The sequence below is a fragment of the Hyposmocoma kahamanoa genome, unplaced genomic scaffold (assembly GCF_003589595.1).
Source record: "Hyposmocoma kahamanoa isolate Upper Pololo Valley unplaced genomic scaffold, ASM358959v1 88, whole genome shotgun sequence".
Lineage (NCBI taxonomy): Eukaryota > Metazoa > Arthropoda > Insecta > Lepidoptera > Cosmopterigidae > Hyposmocoma > Hyposmocoma kahamanoa.
In genome coordinates, this window is record NW_020654466.1 from 11,910,637 (window position 1) to 11,930,160 (window position 19,524).

At 34.9% G+C, this 19,524-nt stretch overlaps 2 protein-coding genes and 1 long non-coding RNA gene across 3 annotated transcripts; 1 reads left to right on the forward strand and 2 right to left on the reverse strand.

Annotated features, from left to right (window-relative positions):
- Positions 1–7,533: 7,533 nt before the first annotated feature.
- LOC113235696 (high mobility group protein 20A) lies at positions 7,534–14,569 on the forward strand. The gene is made up of 7 exons (XM_026471554.1): positions 7,534–7,940; positions 8,016–8,175; positions 12,680–12,825; positions 13,053–13,177; positions 13,259–13,381; positions 13,944–14,103; positions 14,367–14,569. Exons 1-7 carry the CDS (start codon positions 7,679–7,681, stop codon positions 14,504–14,506), a joined length of 1,116 nt encoding a protein of 371 aa, XP_026327339.1. The 5' UTR covers positions 7,534–7,678; the 3' UTR covers positions 14,507–14,569.
- On the reverse strand, positions 9,903–10,836 carry LOC113235698. The gene is made up of 3 exons (XR_003310888.1): positions 10,644–10,836; positions 10,266–10,500; positions 9,903–9,962 (listed from the first exon to the last, which is right to left on the reverse strand). It is a non-coding gene; the product is annotated as an uncharacterized LOC113235698 (long non-coding RNA).
- A 410-nt stretch (positions 14,570–14,979) lies between the features above and the next one.
- LOC113235697 (histone RNA hairpin-binding protein) lies at positions 14,980–16,164 on the reverse strand. Its single transcript, XM_026471555.1, has 4 exons — positions 16,068–16,164; positions 15,855–15,960; positions 15,662–15,784; positions 14,980–15,420 (listed from the first exon to the last, which is right to left on the reverse strand). Exons 1-4 carry the CDS (start codon positions 16,135–16,137, stop codon positions 15,237–15,239), a joined length of 483 nt encoding a protein of 160 aa, XP_026327340.1. The 5' UTR covers positions 16,138–16,164; the 3' UTR covers positions 14,980–15,236.
- Between the last annotated feature and the right edge of the window lie 3,360 nt (positions 16,165–19,524).

A 19,524-nucleotide genomic window follows, 5' to 3' on the forward strand; every position in this document is an offset into this window, starting at 1 on the left:
TGTCTTTCTTTTTTCTCTCTCTCTCAAAGGAACATCATCGTAGCGACATCTCTTTACAACCGTTAAAACCAATTTGTTTGTCTGTTTCATCGACTGACAGACTATAGTGCCAAACGCTTTACTTTAGTTATATGGATTTTAGTCCCTCTTCCCCCGGTGTTCCTCTTACCCCACCTGACCTTATATATAATTAACCATACTAAATTAGCATTTTTTTGACCATCAAAATACTACTACACTACTACTACTACTATACTACACTACAAGTGGCTATTGTATCTATCGAATAAAGAAAAAGTAAACGTTTATCTCAAAGGAAGATCGCGGAGATACCGCGTTTCTAAGGTATTTTTAGATTTGTATGGAAATAAGGTTCTCACAAAATGTATAAATTTTTACCGGACTACGTGAACCAATGGCGGGTTATGTGTTAAAACAAGAATAATAATATATTTATTTCGAATATGAATAGACTTGTACGTGGTAGTGGATACAAAGATGTGAACTTATTTTAGTGTTAGTAAATATAACATTTTATTCATACATGTGGGAGCTTTGGCAGCCCACGACAATTCGAATTCCTTTATAAGGTTCGGATAACATAGTCCATATGGTACATCACTTGAATTTTTTAAGTTACGTTAGTTAAATTTAAAATCAAGTGAAAGGTAATTAAATTGAAGTACCTATGTCAAAAATAATTTAAAACAATGTACGTTACATAGCATTGGCATATTTTGTTATAATATTCACGTATGTACATTACGTTGTGTGAATAAAGATAAATTATCCTGGCAAATGCTGAAAGATCATACATTTTCCTCATTATCGGATTGCCGAATGATTTCGTCTGTTGCCATCGTGATAACAGCAGTTTCAATTCTAATGTCTTCTAATGGGTAATGATGGTATTCTCCGTAGTCACTCTTAGAAGGCGAACTTTACCAGGTATAGGTAGAGATTTTTTATATTTGTGACGTGTTTTAAGTGTCAAAGAGGATAAATAAAGATCAGACGATTCCAGTGCACGGTGAAACAAGTCTGTGATGGTCGTTATCCGATCCAACTTTTTTGTATGGTGCTCTCGATCATAAGGTCAAAACTTGTTCCTTGATTTAACGGCTTGTTCCGATAACATACCTATAGGTAATGTGCTACACTCAATGAATATAAAATATTGCACTTTGCAGACTGAATAAATATTCAGTGACAACCCTAACCCAAAATTTCAAAATTCAAAATTTCTGGTCTCTTGTGTTTGTCGCATTTGTTTTTTTATGGTAGCACTTATTACTTAATTAACAAATCCCCATACAAAAGCGCATTCCATGTTAGCAAGGTACCGAGTTGTAGGTACAATATGTATCCAATTTTCCGACCTTTGATCAAGGGTCATATACGGCTTACCCCAGAAATAGAAAAGCACTCAGGTTTCACGCCCAAATTGAGGGTAAAAAATATTTACTATTAAACGTTTGCTAAGTTTTGTTCAAATTTAACGATATTGTTATAAAATGCTTCTATTTACCAAAATTACCTAAAAACACCACAAATCACGGCTATTTGGACTTGTACTCTACTATTGTAAATCAGATAAGATCTACAAGTTTTTGGAATGCCATTGTCCGAAAAATGGCCTCTGTAATATATTATGCCATTTTAGAATCGAAGGGTAGGGTCACTTCCGCTATATCACCAGTCCTCTCGAAGAAAATAAAATTAAGAAGTGAGTAAAGTAAGATATGAATATATAATATTGCGCTTTGCAGACAGGATAAACGTTCAGTAACAACCATAATACAAAATTTATAAATTCAATATTTCTGAACTTCTCTGTATGTCGCATCTGGTTTTTTTTGGTGGTAATCATTGACTTACAAATAAATGTGGTAGTACTTATTATTATAATTAACATATCCACGTCGAAAAAAGATTTTTCAGAAAAAAAAACGAAATTATAGAAAAAGAATTATTGTGGTCTAAGAATATAATAACACAATGTCCATACCTGGTCAAGAAAAATAACGCTTTATGTTATTGGTCATTCTTTGTATGCCTGCATGGTCACTGGTGGGCAGTATGTGAAAGTCGTTAAGTATAACATGTCTATCGTCTTTATTTTAAATTTTTAGTTACACCTTTTATAATACAAATACGTGATCCGGACCATTTATTTATATTTTTAATATTTTGAGATAAACATACATCCCTCTTTATTTTTATATTGATCGATATAATAATAAGAAACCATTTCCTACATGGGTTTCTAATAATGATTTTTCTTATCTGGGTACAGAGATTTTTTTTAGAAATATCTCGTCTGTGTTGTCGAAGTCGCGTAGTGTCGGAGTAAAATCATGTCGATGTAACATGTTGTCGGAGTAGCGTAGTGTCTGAGTAAAGTAATGTCGAAGTAACGTAATGTCGGAGTAAAATCATGTCGATGTAACATGTTGTCGGAGTAGCGTGTGTCGAAGTTCAGTTATAACATCAACTCTATAATATTTTTTTCATTACTTCTTTTTCGAATTATGCATTACTCTTTTAAATTGAAAGTTTTGCAAAACGTGTCCAACTTTCTCACGAAGAAATCTCGTTTCACACATGATCGAGAAGTTGGCTTAACACACATTAAAGACGAAGAGGGTGTATAATAAAATATATTATTACTGCTCCGTACACAAATATTTTCTTACAATCATTATATTCTTTTTCGTCGAAACTCATCTCGATAGAATGGTTTGGTTTTTTAAGTATTTCCACGACTCTTGGGTGATCCAATCGTTAGAAGAAACCTTATCAACAAAACCCTTCTATCTTTCTTTCTCTTCCATTCGTCGCTGTCGTCCTCTAGTCATTACTGATATTATATTTTTATTCATACGCTTCAGTTGTTCACTCGTTATTTCCATTCTCGATAGTGCATCTGCACTTTTTGGCTGATGATTTTTAAAATAATAATTTTGAAATTGTCCTGTAATTTATTGTTTCGGCAGGGTCGCCATGTGATAAAAAGAAGATAGATTCTTCTTGTAGAGGTGAGGTAGGTTTTTGAAGAGCATTTCAATGAGACACATGTTTACTTGTCAACACGTCGATCTATACAATTTCATAGAATCACTTTTTAAAATAACCACTTTTTATTTTAAGCGTAAGCGTTGGTCTATAGTTCTATACTCAACAATTTAATTTTTTACAACGTGCCTAAGTTTCAAGTCCCATCTTTTATGTTTCTTAAACAAATTAATTCATTAATGTGAATAATAATTTTATAAATAAAAATAAAACTCGTGTTTTACAAATAAACTTACTTAACTTAGGACCTTTATTGGTCTGTTCTTGCTTTTCGCTATCAACACGACGTTACAATCTTTTTGTAACATAGAAATCTATGCGCTTAAATGTTTTTAAAAGCGTTTAAGTGAAAAACGTTTAAAAAAGCACGCTTTTTTTAAAAAAGCTCAAACGTTTAAACCTTTGTTTAAGCAGTTTTTCGTATCTCTAGTTCCAATCCATTGTACCAGACAAGTAACCAAATAGATTAAGAAGTTCAAGAACATTGAAAGTAAATAAGACCCACCAGTCGAACCGCCTTCCCCTCTATGAATATAATTACAACTCCCTCATTATCAAGCCGCGAATAGAATATAGTCTGGGAATAAGCAAGAATGACCTCAATCAGAACGCTGAATTTAATAACAAAATCAATAATGAATGGCCGGATTGGCACTACATCTACACAGACGCCTCAAAGCATACGGACAACTCTTGTGTTGGCGTGGAAGTCTATCATTCACAGTACAAAATAATTCAAAAAGTTAAATTACCTCCAGAGTCCTCGGTCTGCACATGTGAATGCTTCGGTATACTGAAAGCTATTGAATGTGTGAGTAGTAAAAGCAACAATATTCAGCGATTCACGTAGCACTCTACAGGCGCTAACAAGGTTTCCCTTTAAAAGCTATAAACAAGCGCCTGTTATATTTTGAAACTTGAAATCTCCTCTCCAAATGCTCGTCGAAGGGCTACGCTTTTGCATGCATCCCGAGTCATGCGGGTATCTTTGGCAATGAGAAAGCTGACAAGCTAGCAAACGTAGCTATCCAGGACAGGGACATTCACCCTTATGCGAGCTATTGCCAGGACCTGGTAAACCTACCGAAGCGATATCTATTCGAGGCATGGAATAGAAGCTGGATGGCAGATGCCTCCAAAGGGAAGGCCTTTATCAGTTTTCACTATAGAGTTTATCCCTCGCAAGCCATGCTCATGCGGGGCCTATGGGGATCTAAATCAAATTTTCTCCTGCACCTCAATTGACCACGATACTTTCATATCCGAACTCCTGTCAATGTCCCACTCCCTACCTCCTTATCATGTTTATTATATTTATGCAAGACAGATATTTACAATATTCTGGCCTTATTTATTGAAAATAATAATAACAAGCTTTAATATGTATGACATATAATGGGATGCACGATTGAACGTTGCCAGCTCGTTCTAAGTCTCTAATACGTATCTACATTATGTATATACAAGCTTGCAAAAAAGTAATATTTTTGGTAGGCGTGGTAGGTACCACTATGATAATATCAACCTACGTGTACGAGTATACATATGAAATAGTTGTACCTAAAGATTGATTTAAACACACCATTCTAACTAAAATTCTTATTTTGTAAAAAAAAAAGGATATTTAGTTAGAATGACAGTCTTTAAGCCTGTAAAATATGAAGGAAAATCGAATAGTACCGATTCCATACAATTTGTATTTTTAAATATTTAATAGTTTAGTATTGACCTCATAATACTAGAAGTCCGTAGTAGAAGTAGTTCATGTGAATAAAATTACTAGTTCGGAGCGTTCGTTCAATATCCGAGCAAGGACAAGACGAACTAACTAACTAAGGAACTAGATGAACTAGACGACCGCCCTAGTTCAGTTGACCGATTGAACTAATTAGGATCGCTCCCCGGATCCAGGCACAAGTCTAGTCCATAAAGGTTGGAAAAAAAATGTTATGTCAGATGAAGTGACAGCTTGAGGCTTATTTTTAAACAATGCTTGAGATTCGTTTCAACTAAGCCTAAGCCGTACTTAACTCTAGAATCTTGTCTGGAGTGTTGTCAAAATCTGTAGTTACTTGAGTGAGGTCTTCAGAGTTTTGGTCTTTAACAAAATATATCAATAATGAATATAATACTCAATCGTTTCGGATGTTGAAAGACCTACAAGACCCCTACGACATGAAGGAACACAGATTTAAGCAGCGATTAAATCGCATAGAACCGTGGACAATCTCAACTCAAAATTGAGACAACTTGATTGTTATTCGTCTGTGACAGCACTGAGGATCGTATTTCAGAACTCTACTCAATGCCATAGTCAAGATTTGAGAAGACTTGAGTATGATTTCAAGCACTGGAAATACGACCCTAATGGCAAGGACTTGAGTATGATTTCTAGTGCTTTGAATCATACTCAAGTCCTGACTTGAGCATTGAGTAGAGTTCTAGAATACGACCCTATTCAAGAATAAACAAAATCAATGCTTCGTTGATTGATGATCACTGCGATACTTGAGTCACGTTCTGGAATACGACTCTCTGTAGAGTTCTAGAATACGACCCTCATTATGTTATTCAAATGAATATTGCTGGAAAAAGTGATGAGATATCAAGTCGAAATCTTCAAAATATATGTGAAAGTGTTACTAATTCCATTTATTTGGTGATTGCTTTAGAATTTTAGTTTAATTTTCTAGCATATTGGATTAGAAACAGACTTTGGCAAAAGATACGTTTTTAGACTTTGTATCTTTTTTCCAATATATGTAATACCTTTTTATTGTACAAAGTGACGCTTAAATTAACTATACTTCGCTTAGACTATTTTTTTTTCAAGATACTTCGTTTCAATCCATTTTCAACAAAATGTAAATTTCCATCCTCTAAGGTGTAAACAAACAAGTTTATTTTTTTAAATTTATTAAGGCTTTGGCAAAGCCATCAACCTAAACATGACGTTTAATTGTTTCTGTAAATATGGCCGTCACAAAGAGGATACGCAATTTGAGGCGGCGTACTTGGATTGACTCGGGATTCCTTAAAACGGGCCGATACGGGTATTTTAGTTCGAGATTCGTATAATTTCGCGTTTTAATCTTCGATTAAGGCACAATAGCACTATCCTATTCCACTTTAAACTAGATTTCACAAAATAATTGATAGTCAAAATAAAAACGACTATTTTCCCTCCAAAAGTTCCAGAGCGAATCCCACAAACTACTAATAGCGAATCCTAAACAAACAAGTCACTGACCCGACCATAGACGGTTTAGTGATGACCAATTGTAATGCCAACTACAAATCGATTAATTAATTTAATGAATCGATTTGTTCAATTGAGTCTTACTAGCGGTTTTTCCAATATAACCTATTAAACATATTAAAAAATTCCGAAATCTTTATTTTAAATCCTCCTTCAAATCTTTAAACTTAGATACTCGTTCAATGGCGATTGAAATATCCGATTTACTAATCGATTACAAAAATTTTGATTGAATGAACCGAATGTTTTCGTACAGCACTATGCTATCATAGACAAATCATAGATGTATAGATGAAAAATAAGCTCACTTTTCGACTACCACTTTCAAATGCGATTTAAAGGTGGATTCACAATGAACGCTTCTGGCTTTGCCGCAATTTATCGCGTTCCACGTCATGACCTTGAGTTGACCAATTAGGAGCTAAGGTCGCAGCACCTGATTGGTCAACTTAAAGTCATGTCGCGCAACGCGATATATTGTGGCAATATATTGCCAGAATTTGTACAATGTGAATCCACCTTTACGATGCTATTCAAATAAATATAGTTCGAAAAAGTGATGAGATATCAAGTCGAAATCTTCGAAATATACGTGACAGTGTTACTTATTCGATTTATTGAATGATGGCTTTAGAGTTTTAACCAAACAGTTTTATTTACTTTTTGTTGAAAATGGATTGAAACAGACTATAAGTGAATTGGTATTACTTTCAAATATGTATATTTTTATAGCACTCGCTGTGACTGCGGTAAAAAAAATCAATTTTTGATATATCGAGATTAAAAATGTCGACTATAGATATCGATTACGTCATGGAAAAATGTCGATGTTTTGATATATCGAGATCTCTTGCCCAAGCCTAGGGCCAGCCATTGCTTTTTCACATTCGCTCTGGGCCTTTTGGAGGGAAAAGTGTAGTTTTTATTTTGACTTTCAATTATTTTGTGAAATCTAGTTTAAAGTGGAATAGGATAGTGCTATTGTGCCTTAATCGAAGATTAAAACGCGAAATTATACGAATCTCGAACTAAAATACCCGTATCGGCCCGTTCTAAGGAATCCCGAGTCAATCCAAGCACGCCGCCTCAAATTGCCTGTCCTCTTTGTGGTGGCCATATTTACAAAAATATAATTAAACGTTTTTGTTTTCGGCTGAAGGACTTTGTTTCCATGGCCAGCAATAATAATAAAAAAAAAAAAGTTGCTTTTTCAAATATAGTGTATGATCTAGGGTTTTTTCGTTTGAGTGAAGTTCGTTCGTCCTGATTATATTGATTTCTCTATAATTGTGAATTTTTGAGGTCATTGTAAGGTGATTTGAATTAAAAAGAACAATAAAAACTATGTCAACATCAGAGCAAGACGCAGTACATTCAGAGCTAATAACGGAGCCTTTACAAAACCAATCAGTTTCCAAAGACACTTCGAAGTTACAAAATATTGAACAAAATGTAGGAAGTACTTTAGTACCTCCTTTAGTTCCTACCAGTGGTGAGACAGCAGCGTCGACAACTGCAGTAATTGGGAAGATATCGCCCAAAAAGCCTAAGAAACGAAAACCGAAGGTGCCTCGTGATGTGACTGCTCCGCGGCAACCTCTTACTGGTATGTAGCCCACAATGTTCTGTGTAAAAATAATTTTATGTATCAAGATTTGTAGACTGTTTTCTTTATCATCAGGGTATGTGAGATATTTGAATGAGCGCCGCGATCAGTTGCGAGCCGAGCACCCGGAGTTGGGGTTCGCGGAACTGACGCGGCAACTGGCCAGTGAGTGGAGCAAATTGCCTATGGAAGAGAAACAACACTACCTAGATGCTGCCGACCAAGATAAAGAAAGGTATCTATAGGCAATGGATAATTAGTCTCCAATACATTGAACCAATTTAGGGTTACCTACTTCTTGTTATGGTATGGGTTGTGTTACAGTTGTTAGCACGGAAGAAAAAGAAAAACAATGGAAACGCACACTATCATAATGAACTATGATATCTTGATAATGTATCGTGGTTGCTTTTGATTTAAAAAGATGTAACAAATTCTGGACTGTGGATGTAATTTAAACTTTATGCAGTTGGCATATTAATGAAAGTTTAATACCTATTATTGGTAGTTACGTTTTGATTTTATATTGTAATGTCTTTCAATGTGCTGCCATCTAGTGACAATAGCTGGAAGATGACAAGGATTAATACCTACTATCGTTCTCCCAAAAAAGTCAACCAGGGGGCCAATCGCGCTAATTGTCAAAGGTTTAACCAAAACCTCCAACCTCGCCAATCTGACACGTTGTGTACATTTCGTATCGCGCTAACTGTCAAAACAAAAACCTAAGCCAAAACTTAGACGTGTGACACGTAACGCACATTTGGTATCGCGCTAATTGTCAAACGTAAAACCAAAACCTAAAATGTTGCAAATTGGTATCGCGCTAAATATTTTGACGTTTTAACCTCACATGTAACCTTGGGGGAATAGAGTAACCTTGGAAAGGTTAAGGTTTGTGTGGCAGTTAATGGAGAGTAACTTTTCACTACGTTTATCGTATATAAAAGATGTTCCACGGTTACTTAAATGTTTTGGAAAGTGTTTATGAGGTGGATGTGGCCTAAGAACGGGCTTTAAATAAAAGAAAAGCATAGAAAGACGATCACATTTAACATGTCTGAGGAGAAATTCCGCAAACGATATACCGTTTGTCCACGGAATTCATTTCAGGATTGGTGGAAGAACTATGCCTACATATTCTCGTTAAAGGACGGTCTGTTGCATTGGATGTGGAGACAAAGGTAAGGGTTAAGTGGAATCCGAAAGTTCTCAGTTTTGCATAATAACCAAAATTTCTATACTGTGTAAATCATTATTAATTTTGTTACAGATTTTAATAGCTCGTATAGTTTTTAACAACTGGGGCGTACTAGACCCCCATTGGCAAGTGCTTATCACCCTTTCCCAAGCCAGTGTCAGAGAGGCACAAGCAGTAGCTGCTTCAAATAAACCAGTTATTATGAATAAATATGCAGCTTTCCTAAAAGGCATGCCGAAAGAGATGATATTAAAAGGCGGTGAGAAAATAAGCTTTACAATGTACATCATATTTATTAGTTCTTGTCTTATTTCCTGTTGTTATTATCAAATTAAAATTACAGATATAGGTAAAATATGTATAGTTGTATAAAAATATATTACAAGGTTACAATTTATCTCTTTTAACACTTGACTTTATACAACATATCGTCCCCTTACAGTGAAGCCTCACATATGCATTTTCAGTTTGTTTTTACTGATTTTTGTTGAATAAAAATTAATAATGTAATAATATAGTATCTAAAAGAGGTATAATTTAAGTAATTAAAATGCTAACTACACACATTATTGCATTTACTATACTTCACACCATATTTTTATCTTCATCCTAAAAAATTACATAGAAATATGAGGTATTCATTCTAAGATGACGATGTATACCTATTGTAATTGTTTATTATCTTAATATCTAAATTGATGTATACTTTTAAGAGGTTGAAATAAAAAAAAGAGTGTATTTTTAGTTTATTTATTGCCTCAATCTACCCCAAATCATCCTTCATTTCCAGAGCGAGCTTGCTTTTGATTCTTCAAAGAAGTCTGAAACAAAAATATGTATATAGGAAGATTGGAGACCTAAATTTAAGACTGTGCCATACCTCTCATGAGAGTAGTGACAGATAAAGCAGGATGGGTATTTATATACATACAGTATGAAGCCAACATAAACGCCAGAATGTTTAGGGGCCTTTTCAAAATACATTTAAAAAAATGTTTATATCACTGTGGAAATATAAAGGGGACAAAAGTCTACAGATTAGACCTTCGTTCCTTACGCTCTTTCAGATTTCCACAATTGAACATATCATCAGCAGGAATTAAGAAAACATGTTGAAAACAAACCTGTCATTCTTGTTAAATATTCTATCAAAAAGGTTAACTGCAGGCACCAACTCGGTAATTGCTTTGCAAATAGCAGCTACGGATTGGGCATGCAGATCATCTGTTTTGACAGAAATAATAGCTGCCTCAGCCTGCACCCTGCCAGCATTCACTTGCTGCAAGAATGCTTCGCATGCTCGCAGCTTCTCAATGCATAAGAATTCTACCCGGCTCTGCTCCAACGCTCATCAGCTCGCTGCTAACGAAATAATAGATGTGATGTAATAAAGAGTGGGAAAGAATTTGCTCAAATTGAAAGTTACTTTGTTTTTTAATTAATAATAAAGAGTGAGAAAGTTACTTTGTTATGGAATTGTATGTTTGAAGTTATTTAGTTACTTAGTGCTAGAGTTGGTGTCCTTTAGGAAGGTTGGTAGGTCCTCTGCCGCAGTCGATGTGGCGTAGATTCTCACCCTGCTTTTCATACCATTCCATATCTGAATAACAAATAATAACATTGCATATTATAGTGATATGAGTTCTGGTACAATAAGGGTGAGTGATCCATTCACTGTATCCTATTACCTCTCATTATGACTCACCTTTTGGGATCTATTGCGGGGCCACAAAATAGCCACACACTCGCACCAAAGGCGTGCTGATAACACGCGCGAACAACGCCGAGCGAAGTCATTCTCAAGCTAAATCTCTGTGCGATTCGAACTCCAGCAAAGATGGAGCTGGCTTACAGTGGTCGCTCGCCGTCCGACCGCATCCACATTGGCTGAAATACGAGCATCATTATTAATTCTACATTGCTAACATTTCGAAATTAATAGTAGTTAGCGTACCTATTTGATTGTATAAAAAGATACTATTTTATTAAATAGAATATTAAAACAGGAAAACAATGTGTAGGTACTTACCTCTGTGTGTTTTATCTACAACAACAACACACTAAATTCAATTAATTTGGTTCAAATGACAACTCATATGTTTGTTTACAATAGAATTTAATGACATTTCTTTTACACACTTTTTTAAATCGCTCTTTTATAGACTTGAATTCGTAGATATTGACATTTCAGTGCGTTTTACGGTAAAATTTAGTCGGTTTTAGGAAGTCAAGGCACGTCTCTTAAAATTTAATACGAGGTTATAGTTTGAGGTTTAACTGAGGTTTAGGTTCATTAAAACTGATAGCGCGATTGCATTTTGTGCGTCGGTAGAACCATTAATTAACCAAAACCATAACCTCAAATGTTGTACGGTTAAACCTTGCGAAAATAGCGCGATTGGCCCCCAGATTGCAGCAGTATAAGGTTTACTTTAGGTTCTAATAACAAAAAATTTATTATGATAAACAGAAAATGGAAAATTTATTAAAACTAAATAAAATAAGTTAATGATGAAACACCACCAAAGTAGCAAAATAAGGTATTTTTTCATGATTTTCGAGATTTTGCGCGAGATAATTGACACAACCATAATGTACAAAGGAAAAATGGGGGACTGTATTCAAATATGCGGAACGCCACATACTGTTGATACATGTGTCACACCCACTAAGCCCTTCTACTGTATTTATTGTTTTGGTTGGTAGATATTTAGCTATTTATAAAATTTTATTATTTTATTACATATTACATTTTTAAGCACTTAGGTATTCCAGAACTCTACTCAATATTCAAGTCATGACTTGAGTATTGCAGTGAGCACTGGAAATCATACCCAAGTCCTTGCCATTAGGGTTGTATTTCCAGTGCTTGAAATCGTATTCAAGTCTGCTCAAATCCTGACTTGAGCATTGAGTAGAGTTCTAGAATACGACCCTTAGACTGGGAAGAATGATCAAACTGCAATTAAGACCTAACTTCAATATTCTTGAGTTCTTAGGTTTTCGCGGTTGTTACACATAGGAAATGAAACTATTTTTCCAGATTTAAATGGCATATATTTGTTTTTTTCAAACAAACCGTAACCATCATCCATACCATCAGTTTGGGATCCAGCATTTCCTCTGATAAAAAATCTCAAACAGACAAGACTGCAGTACTAATTAAAATGTTTTAATTTGTTCTAATTTCTATTATTAATTAATAATAAATTTAACTTAATAAAAATTCATTCAATAAAATAATTTTTAAAACATAAAGTAGCATAAATTGGAATGTTTCTTTGTAAAATTGAAAATAAGGTATTTAATTAATAACTTTTGTAATTATAGTGAACAAATAGGGTGGTTTGCATTAATATTAGACATAACTGGTTGATGACTGTACCACCTCAGTCAACCGTGACCATGGGACCTGTAAAGGGCCCGAAACGTTGGTTGGTTTGAAAAATAAATATACGCGATTTAAATTCGGAAAAAAAGTTTCATTTCAATATTGTTGTCAAAATTATACCTAATTATTAATTTTACTGTTTAACAGATACATAAAAGAATGGACTGAGTACAAGAAGACAGATTCTTACAAGGAGTTTAGAAGACAGCAGTTGGAGCAAAAGGACATTGCTGGTGCCTCTAAAAAGGCTAAACACAATCCTCCACAAAATGTTGACACTACAGCCAATACGGGTAATGGACTACTTATGGCCCTTGACAGTAGGATACTTAGAGTACTATTTCATTAGTATCTTTAATTTTATTTATATTGTTTATAAAAGGAAATATGTAGAGAAGTTCTTAGTTAGCTCAATACAGGAGATGACATAATCAGCAGTAGGACCTGTGGATGAGTTAATCTAATCTACTTTCTGTAGTTGTTTAGCTGTAATTTTAATTTAAATGTATATTTTTTCTAGTTGGTAATCAATTAGGGTCAGAACAAAACACAGTGACTACAAATAGCGCGGTTGCAACTACCCCGGCAACGGCTCTACGTCAGCAAACGCCGCCTCGGCCTAAACCATGCATCACACCTGCTTTGGTAAATAAATAATTGTCAATTCTACATCAACTTAGAACAGGATAAATGAGAATACAAATTACATCATGCTTCTATTCTCAGGGAGAAGAATTGAATGGAGATACAGAGATCCCAATCTTCACAGATCAGTTCCTGCAGCATAATAAGTTGAGAGAATCTGAACTTAGGCAGCTGAGAAAGGCCAATTCAGATTATGAACAGCAGGTACTAAAACGCCCAACTTTCAACCAATATGTTAGTGCTGATTTTAACATAGTTGTTGGTTTTCCATATCACCAATGCATCAGATTTTATGCAAATTTGTACAATATAATATTGTAGCTGTAAATATAACTATTAATTAAGCATTGTACAGTTAATTGCACATCAAGCTTGACACTTTGGATCGTTCTTCGTGTCAAGCTTGACGTGCTCTTGACCCTGTACATTGTACTTGCATTTCTTTTCTACTTATGTTGAGCATGTTAGTTACTTAATGAATTAAAATGTATTTTGGGCAATATAAATGCATGACCTAAACTTTGTTTCACTATTTATTTGTAATTATGTTGCATACATACATATCGTCACGCCTGTCTCCCACTGGGGTAGACAGAGACCATGAACCTCCCTTGCTGTACAAATGGAAATTTTGTTTTGTATTGTTAATTAACTTGAACATATTACTAATTTGCATATTGTCATTTGTACCATATCCTGACATATGTATGCCTACCTTACTTTTTGCCAATAAATTATTCAAACTGAGTTTGAAAAATTATTTTAGAATGCCATTCTACAAAGACATGCTGAAGAGGTGAGCGGGGCGACAGCTAGGCTTCGTGCGGAGACCGCGGCTGCAGCGGAGAGAACGGCGGCATTGGTTGCGAACAGGCGAGCACTTGTTGCTGCCCTCGTGCAAGGGTTACAGTCAGTGGCTTTGCCAGGTTATTAGATTGATTATATCTTTAATTAGTTTACTGCCCCCAATTGACTGGAAGATAAGCATAATTAGATAAGTGACAGCAAACAAAGCAGCAGGGGAAAAGAGAATACCGGAAGTGTTTTTCGTTTTTGATTATAATTGAAACTTTTAATTTTATTTAGAAATAGTAATAATATAAAAGGTAAACAAATTAAAATTTGGATAGAGCCTATCTGTGTTGTTGTGGCCACTCTAAACTTACATATTAACTTTTTTCTGTTGTAGGTGGACCAACAGGCGCGACGGAAAATAACATTGAAGAATACATGGAGAAGTTGCAAAATCTAGCAAGTGACACAAAAAGCTACACTGCAGTCAAGCAGGCACGAGATATTCTAAACAGAATTGAACTTCCTATGAATTAGGTGTATCTATGAAATACATTTAAAAAAAAGTATGAATAATTTAATGAGAAATAAATGAGTATACATATGAAGTGAAATCGCATTCTTTTATTTACTTATTTATATATTTATTCACTTATGCCACTAACTAAGGGAATAATTTATCATAAAAAGAAGTTTGTAGGCGTAGGCTAGCTAAGTTCTACAAGATATTCCTATTATTTACATTTATACTTATTAAAATTATTGCAATGTGAAAAAAGTATTAAATTTCTGTTAAGTATGGAAAAAATTTAGACCCTTCTTGCCCATGGACCACGTCTCTGGTCCACTTGAGTGGACCATGGGAAATTATTTCTTCCCATAGGTCAACTATGTCTACCTGGGTGAACCACGGACAATTATTTCTTCCTGTAGATCACTAGAATCAACAACAACTGGTATTAAGGCAAAAGGTATGAGAATATTTGGTCATTTTAAATATTCTCAATAATACATTATGTATGTAAATATTAATATGTATAGTATAATAATTATAATATAATGAGCCTTACTACATAGCTCATGAATGTTTGCAACATACTCATATGTTGAGAGCATCCAGATATTAAATTTGTTAAAGAATTACAAAAGAAATTAAAAGACAGTACTTGTAATGTTTGTCAATAATACTTAAAGTACCTACTCTAGTCAATATTTATAATACACTTAAATCTATGTTGTTACATCAGTCCGGCTAGATAATAAACAGTCAATTATCAAGATGGGAATCTCTGTTAGATGTGTTCTCCAAATCATCATATTCCGTAGAATGAGTATCCTTGTCATAAGAGTGGAGTTGCTTCCTCCACATCTTAATTAACTTGTCCCAGGACCTTCGACTGTATTTTGTATATTTGTCTGGTGTCTTTGGATGCTGCTTAGTGCGTTTGTCTCTGTTTAAAAAAATATATGTCAAAACTCAGTGTTCAATATACAGTTTTAATAAAAATTTACCACAAATAATAAAAAACATAATATGTCAACTAATAAGTAAGTAAACTTCATTAAAAACTTGGTTATAGGTTAGAAATTGAACAAAATAAAAATGTGCTTTGTACACCAAATATTACTTTATAAAATCATCAACATTGCTCTTGTTGTTATTTAGTAGTAGGTACAAGTAGTGAAACTCACAAAGGTACTTCATTTGTGTAGTTATAGTACCCAACTGTGTTCTTGCCATAGTCAATCTGTTTCTGACGTCTATTTAGCACCTCGGGGTCAGTTTCAAGTTCTAGCTGTTTCGTAGGAGGTCTACTGTAAAATAAGTGTTCTATATTGGAAACAATATTGTTGAAATATTAATAATGTAATGTGGGTAACATACCTCGTTTTAGAATCGCTTTCATGTTTGGCATTAGGTTTTGATCTTTTTCTGTTGTTTGAATTTTCTCTACTGTCTGATTTCATTTTTTCTTTGGTTGCTCTGCGGCCTGATATTAACACAAATTATTACAAAACCTTCCGTGTATGAAGGAGAAACATAACTTTCAGTTATGTCTCGTGAAAACACAGCTAGACTGCTGAAGGAAAATATTACCTAAAGTAGCACCATTAACAGCCTCTTCCACTTCCTCAGCCCAACTTTTGTTCGTATCTAAAAGACTCATTGTCCTAAAACAAGCCGGCAACTCACCAGCGGTTTTTGTTTACTGAAACAACGTGTGACAGATTTGCAAGATTGAATACAACTCCAATATAAAATAATATTAGACAAAATAATAAATGAAGTGAAATCACTTCAAGTCTTACCTTACTCGTGCGTTTATTATTATAGTTGTTTAGAATTTCTGTCACTGTTATTACAAATAAAAATCCATAAATAAAATTTTACGAATTGTCCGACGACGCCGCCAAACAAAAATCTTAGCGCGTAATTTGACATCTTTTTTTTTATTATAGAGAGGAGTGCTCGATATTATGTCGATATTAAAAAAAATCGATATGTGCCCTCGATATATCGAATCAATCCGATATTATCGTATCATTCGGTATCGATATGTACTTACTATCGATATATTTTATCCGATATATGAAAAATTGTACACAGTTGAAAGTATACAATTCAATAAATTGTATGTAGAAACTACTTCGAGCGCTGATTTACTGGACATCTGTCAGTATAACGCAGTGTTTATATTCTCATTGACTAACAGCATGCTCACAATAGTATTGACAATAATATTACTTGTGTGCGGTCGATATTGTTGTGTTAAGATTCAGGAATTGGAGAAGTAAAACCACCAGTTTTTACACAATAATCAAATGATTATTGTTACTATTTACTCTTACTAAAATTTCGTTCATTTTATACTTTAGAATTATTTACGATATATCGAAAACATTGATGTTTTGTGTCGATATATCACAAAATATCGATACAACATTTCGATATATCACATCGGAAAAAATATCGATTTTTTTTACATGAAGACCACTATTATAGAGCGGTACTGCAAAATTTTTGATGTGTACTTCTGAAAACCGTCATTATTATGGCGAAAGAGGACAAAGTATTATCATGTTATCGGCAAATAAGAATACATCATCCATCATGTCGGGGAAACTAGTAGTTTCACCATATTGGGAAAGCACGCATCATAATGGGAAACAAGAACCTCAACTATATCGGGAAATACAGACAATGGCGTATAACCTGTACTATCATGTCGAAATACTTAGGAGTCACTTAGAAATTATACAACTTACTCCTTGGTTCCCAGATAAAAATGTATTCAGCATACCTGGATTCTCCGTCTTGCTGGCGGCTGGCTTTCGATCAGCTACCTACTGTATAGATTATAGCCAGATGAGTAACCCTGATCACCCGCTTGACCCGGAGACGAAAAGACGCTCATGATACTTTGCGTGTAAAACTTCATGGTCAACTGCAAAACATAACTTATATCAGGAAACACTATACGCAAACATCGTGTCACTATGATACGACACAAACACAATTATCGTGCCACTATGTTACGACACAAGGCCAATCAACGTGTCACTATGTTACGACACAAACACAATCGTCGTGTCACTATGTTACGACACAAACACAATAATCGTGTCACTATGTTACGACACAAGGCCAATCAACGTGTCACTGTGTTACGCCACAAGGCCAATCAACGTATCACTATGTTACGACGCAAGGCCAATCAACCTGTCACTATGTTACGACACTAGGCCAATCAACGTGTCACCATGTTCCAATCAACGTGTCACTATGTTACGACACTAGGCCAATCAACGTGTCACTATGTTACGACGCAAGGTCAATCAACGTACACTTCCTAACTGCTCTAGGGACGAGGACTTAATAGACGTCTCCAATGCCTGTACGCTAAACACATATGCTTGGTAATAAAAATGGAAGTAAGTTAATTTACTACTCCGCGAACCCAGTGAAGGTTAAATCGTGCAAAATAGCTGCCCTTGTGTTAAATATTTTTTCATTCAGTTAATTATCCCATCCTCCCTCCGCATAAAATTTATAAAATAAATAACACAAGCTTGTCGGCGTGGCACTTCTGCAATTTCAACTTATTGGTTTGTACTTTGTTTGTTTTGTTCCTTTTAGTGTTTTCAGAGATATGTCTCGTGTTCACAGGTGGCTCATCGACGGCTGTTCATCCATATCGAAGACAGCAAAGTTGTGCCGGTGGCCTCGCAGCGTAGATCTGGAACGAGTATGGATAGACCTCCTAAGGTCTCACAGCTCAAGATTAACATCGTCGCTTACGCACCGGAACCGCATTCATAGGCATGCCTATGTGTGTTATTTTACACAGCAAATATCTTTCTAATTTGTGCACAGCAAATGCGACCTCGGTGGCTGAACGATTACCTGCATGCCCAAAGATTATTATAATCAGCGAATGCATTAATACGGCATCCCTTAATGGAGATCGTAATGAATGCATTTGCATGGAGCAACCTACGTCTACTCAAGAAGTGTTTATATGGACTCAAACAAGCCAGTAGAACCTGGAATGAAAAGTGCATAAAGTTTTAATTACCAATGGCTATACTCAATTAAAGATTGAAAAATGTATGTATTACAAAGACAAGGCCATCATAGCACTTTATGATGATGATTTCTTCATATTTAGTTCAAATGAACACCAAAAAAGTATGCTATATAAGTTGCTAAATTCCAACTAGCTACGGACTCAATTTTAGTAGAGGTAGTAGTAAAGTTGAAATCTCATTTGGCGCAGATTGGGCTGGGGATAAGACTGATCGAAAGTCATATTCAGGGTTTCTGAGTAAGTTCGGCTTTTGAATTATAAATTGGTACAGTCACAAACAACAACAATGTGGCTTGTTCTAGCACTGAAGCTTAATACTGTGCTCTTAGAAGTTCTGCAAAAGAGGCAAAATTGTTTAAAAATGTTTTTATTCGAACTCAAATACAGCAGCCTGTCACCACCAGAACCTATAAGGATTTTTAATGATAATCGTAGCACACTCAAAATGGTCGACAATGAATGTTTTAGGAGAACGAAACAACGTACCTTAGCCTTCAACGTACTTCTAGGATCGTATTCCAGAACTCTACTCAATGCTCAAGTCAGGACTTGAGTATGATTTCAAGCAGTGGAAATCATACTCAAGTCCTTGCCATTAGGGCCGTATTTCCAGTGCTTGAAATCATACTCAAGTCTGCTCAAGTCAGGACTTGAGACGATTGAGTAGAGTTCTGGAATACGACCCTAAGACAAGTATTTGTATCATTACATAATAATAGAGATTCAAACGACTAATCCCTATTTCAAGACTCCTACTATTTTCGGTGATTCTAAGGAAGTAACACATAAGTGCCTCATAAAACTTGAAGCCTTAAAAAAAACATGAGAGATAAATATATGTTTGAAATGTTAAAATGTCTTAAAAGGCATTCGATATTAGTAATTTGAAACGTAAGCACTATATCCACAAAATTTATTAAATTTCAGGTTTACAAACTTCACTTTGAGGACAAATTTATCAAAGAT

Excerpts from the sequence above, each read along its gene's own strand:
- LOC113235697 (XM_026471555.1), bottom strand. The coding sequence starts at position 16,137 with ATGAGTCTTTTAGATACGAACAAAAGTTGGGCTGAGGAAGTGGAAGAG. Across the intron at positions 15,961-16,067 it reads TGTTAATGGTGCTACTTTAG|GCCGCAGAGCAACCAAAGAA; the intron begins GTAATATTTTCC and ends TGTTAATATCAG. Across the intron at positions 15,421-15,661 it reads TACACAAATGAAGTACCTTT|AGACAAACGCACTAAGCAGC; the intron begins GTGAGTTTCACT and ends TTTTTTAAACAG.
- LOC113235696 (XM_026471554.1), top strand. The coding sequence starts at position 7,679 with ATGTCAACATCAGAGCAAGACGCAGTACATTCAGAGCTAATAACGGAG. Across the intron at positions 12,826-13,052 it reads TGACACTACAGCCAATACGG|TTGGTAATCAATTAGGGTCA; the intron begins GTAATGGACTAC and ends TATTTTTTCTAG. Across the intron at positions 14,104-14,366 it reads ACAGTCAGTGGCTTTGCCAG|GTGGACCAACAGGCGCGACG; the intron begins GTTATTAGATTG and ends TTTCTGTTGTAG.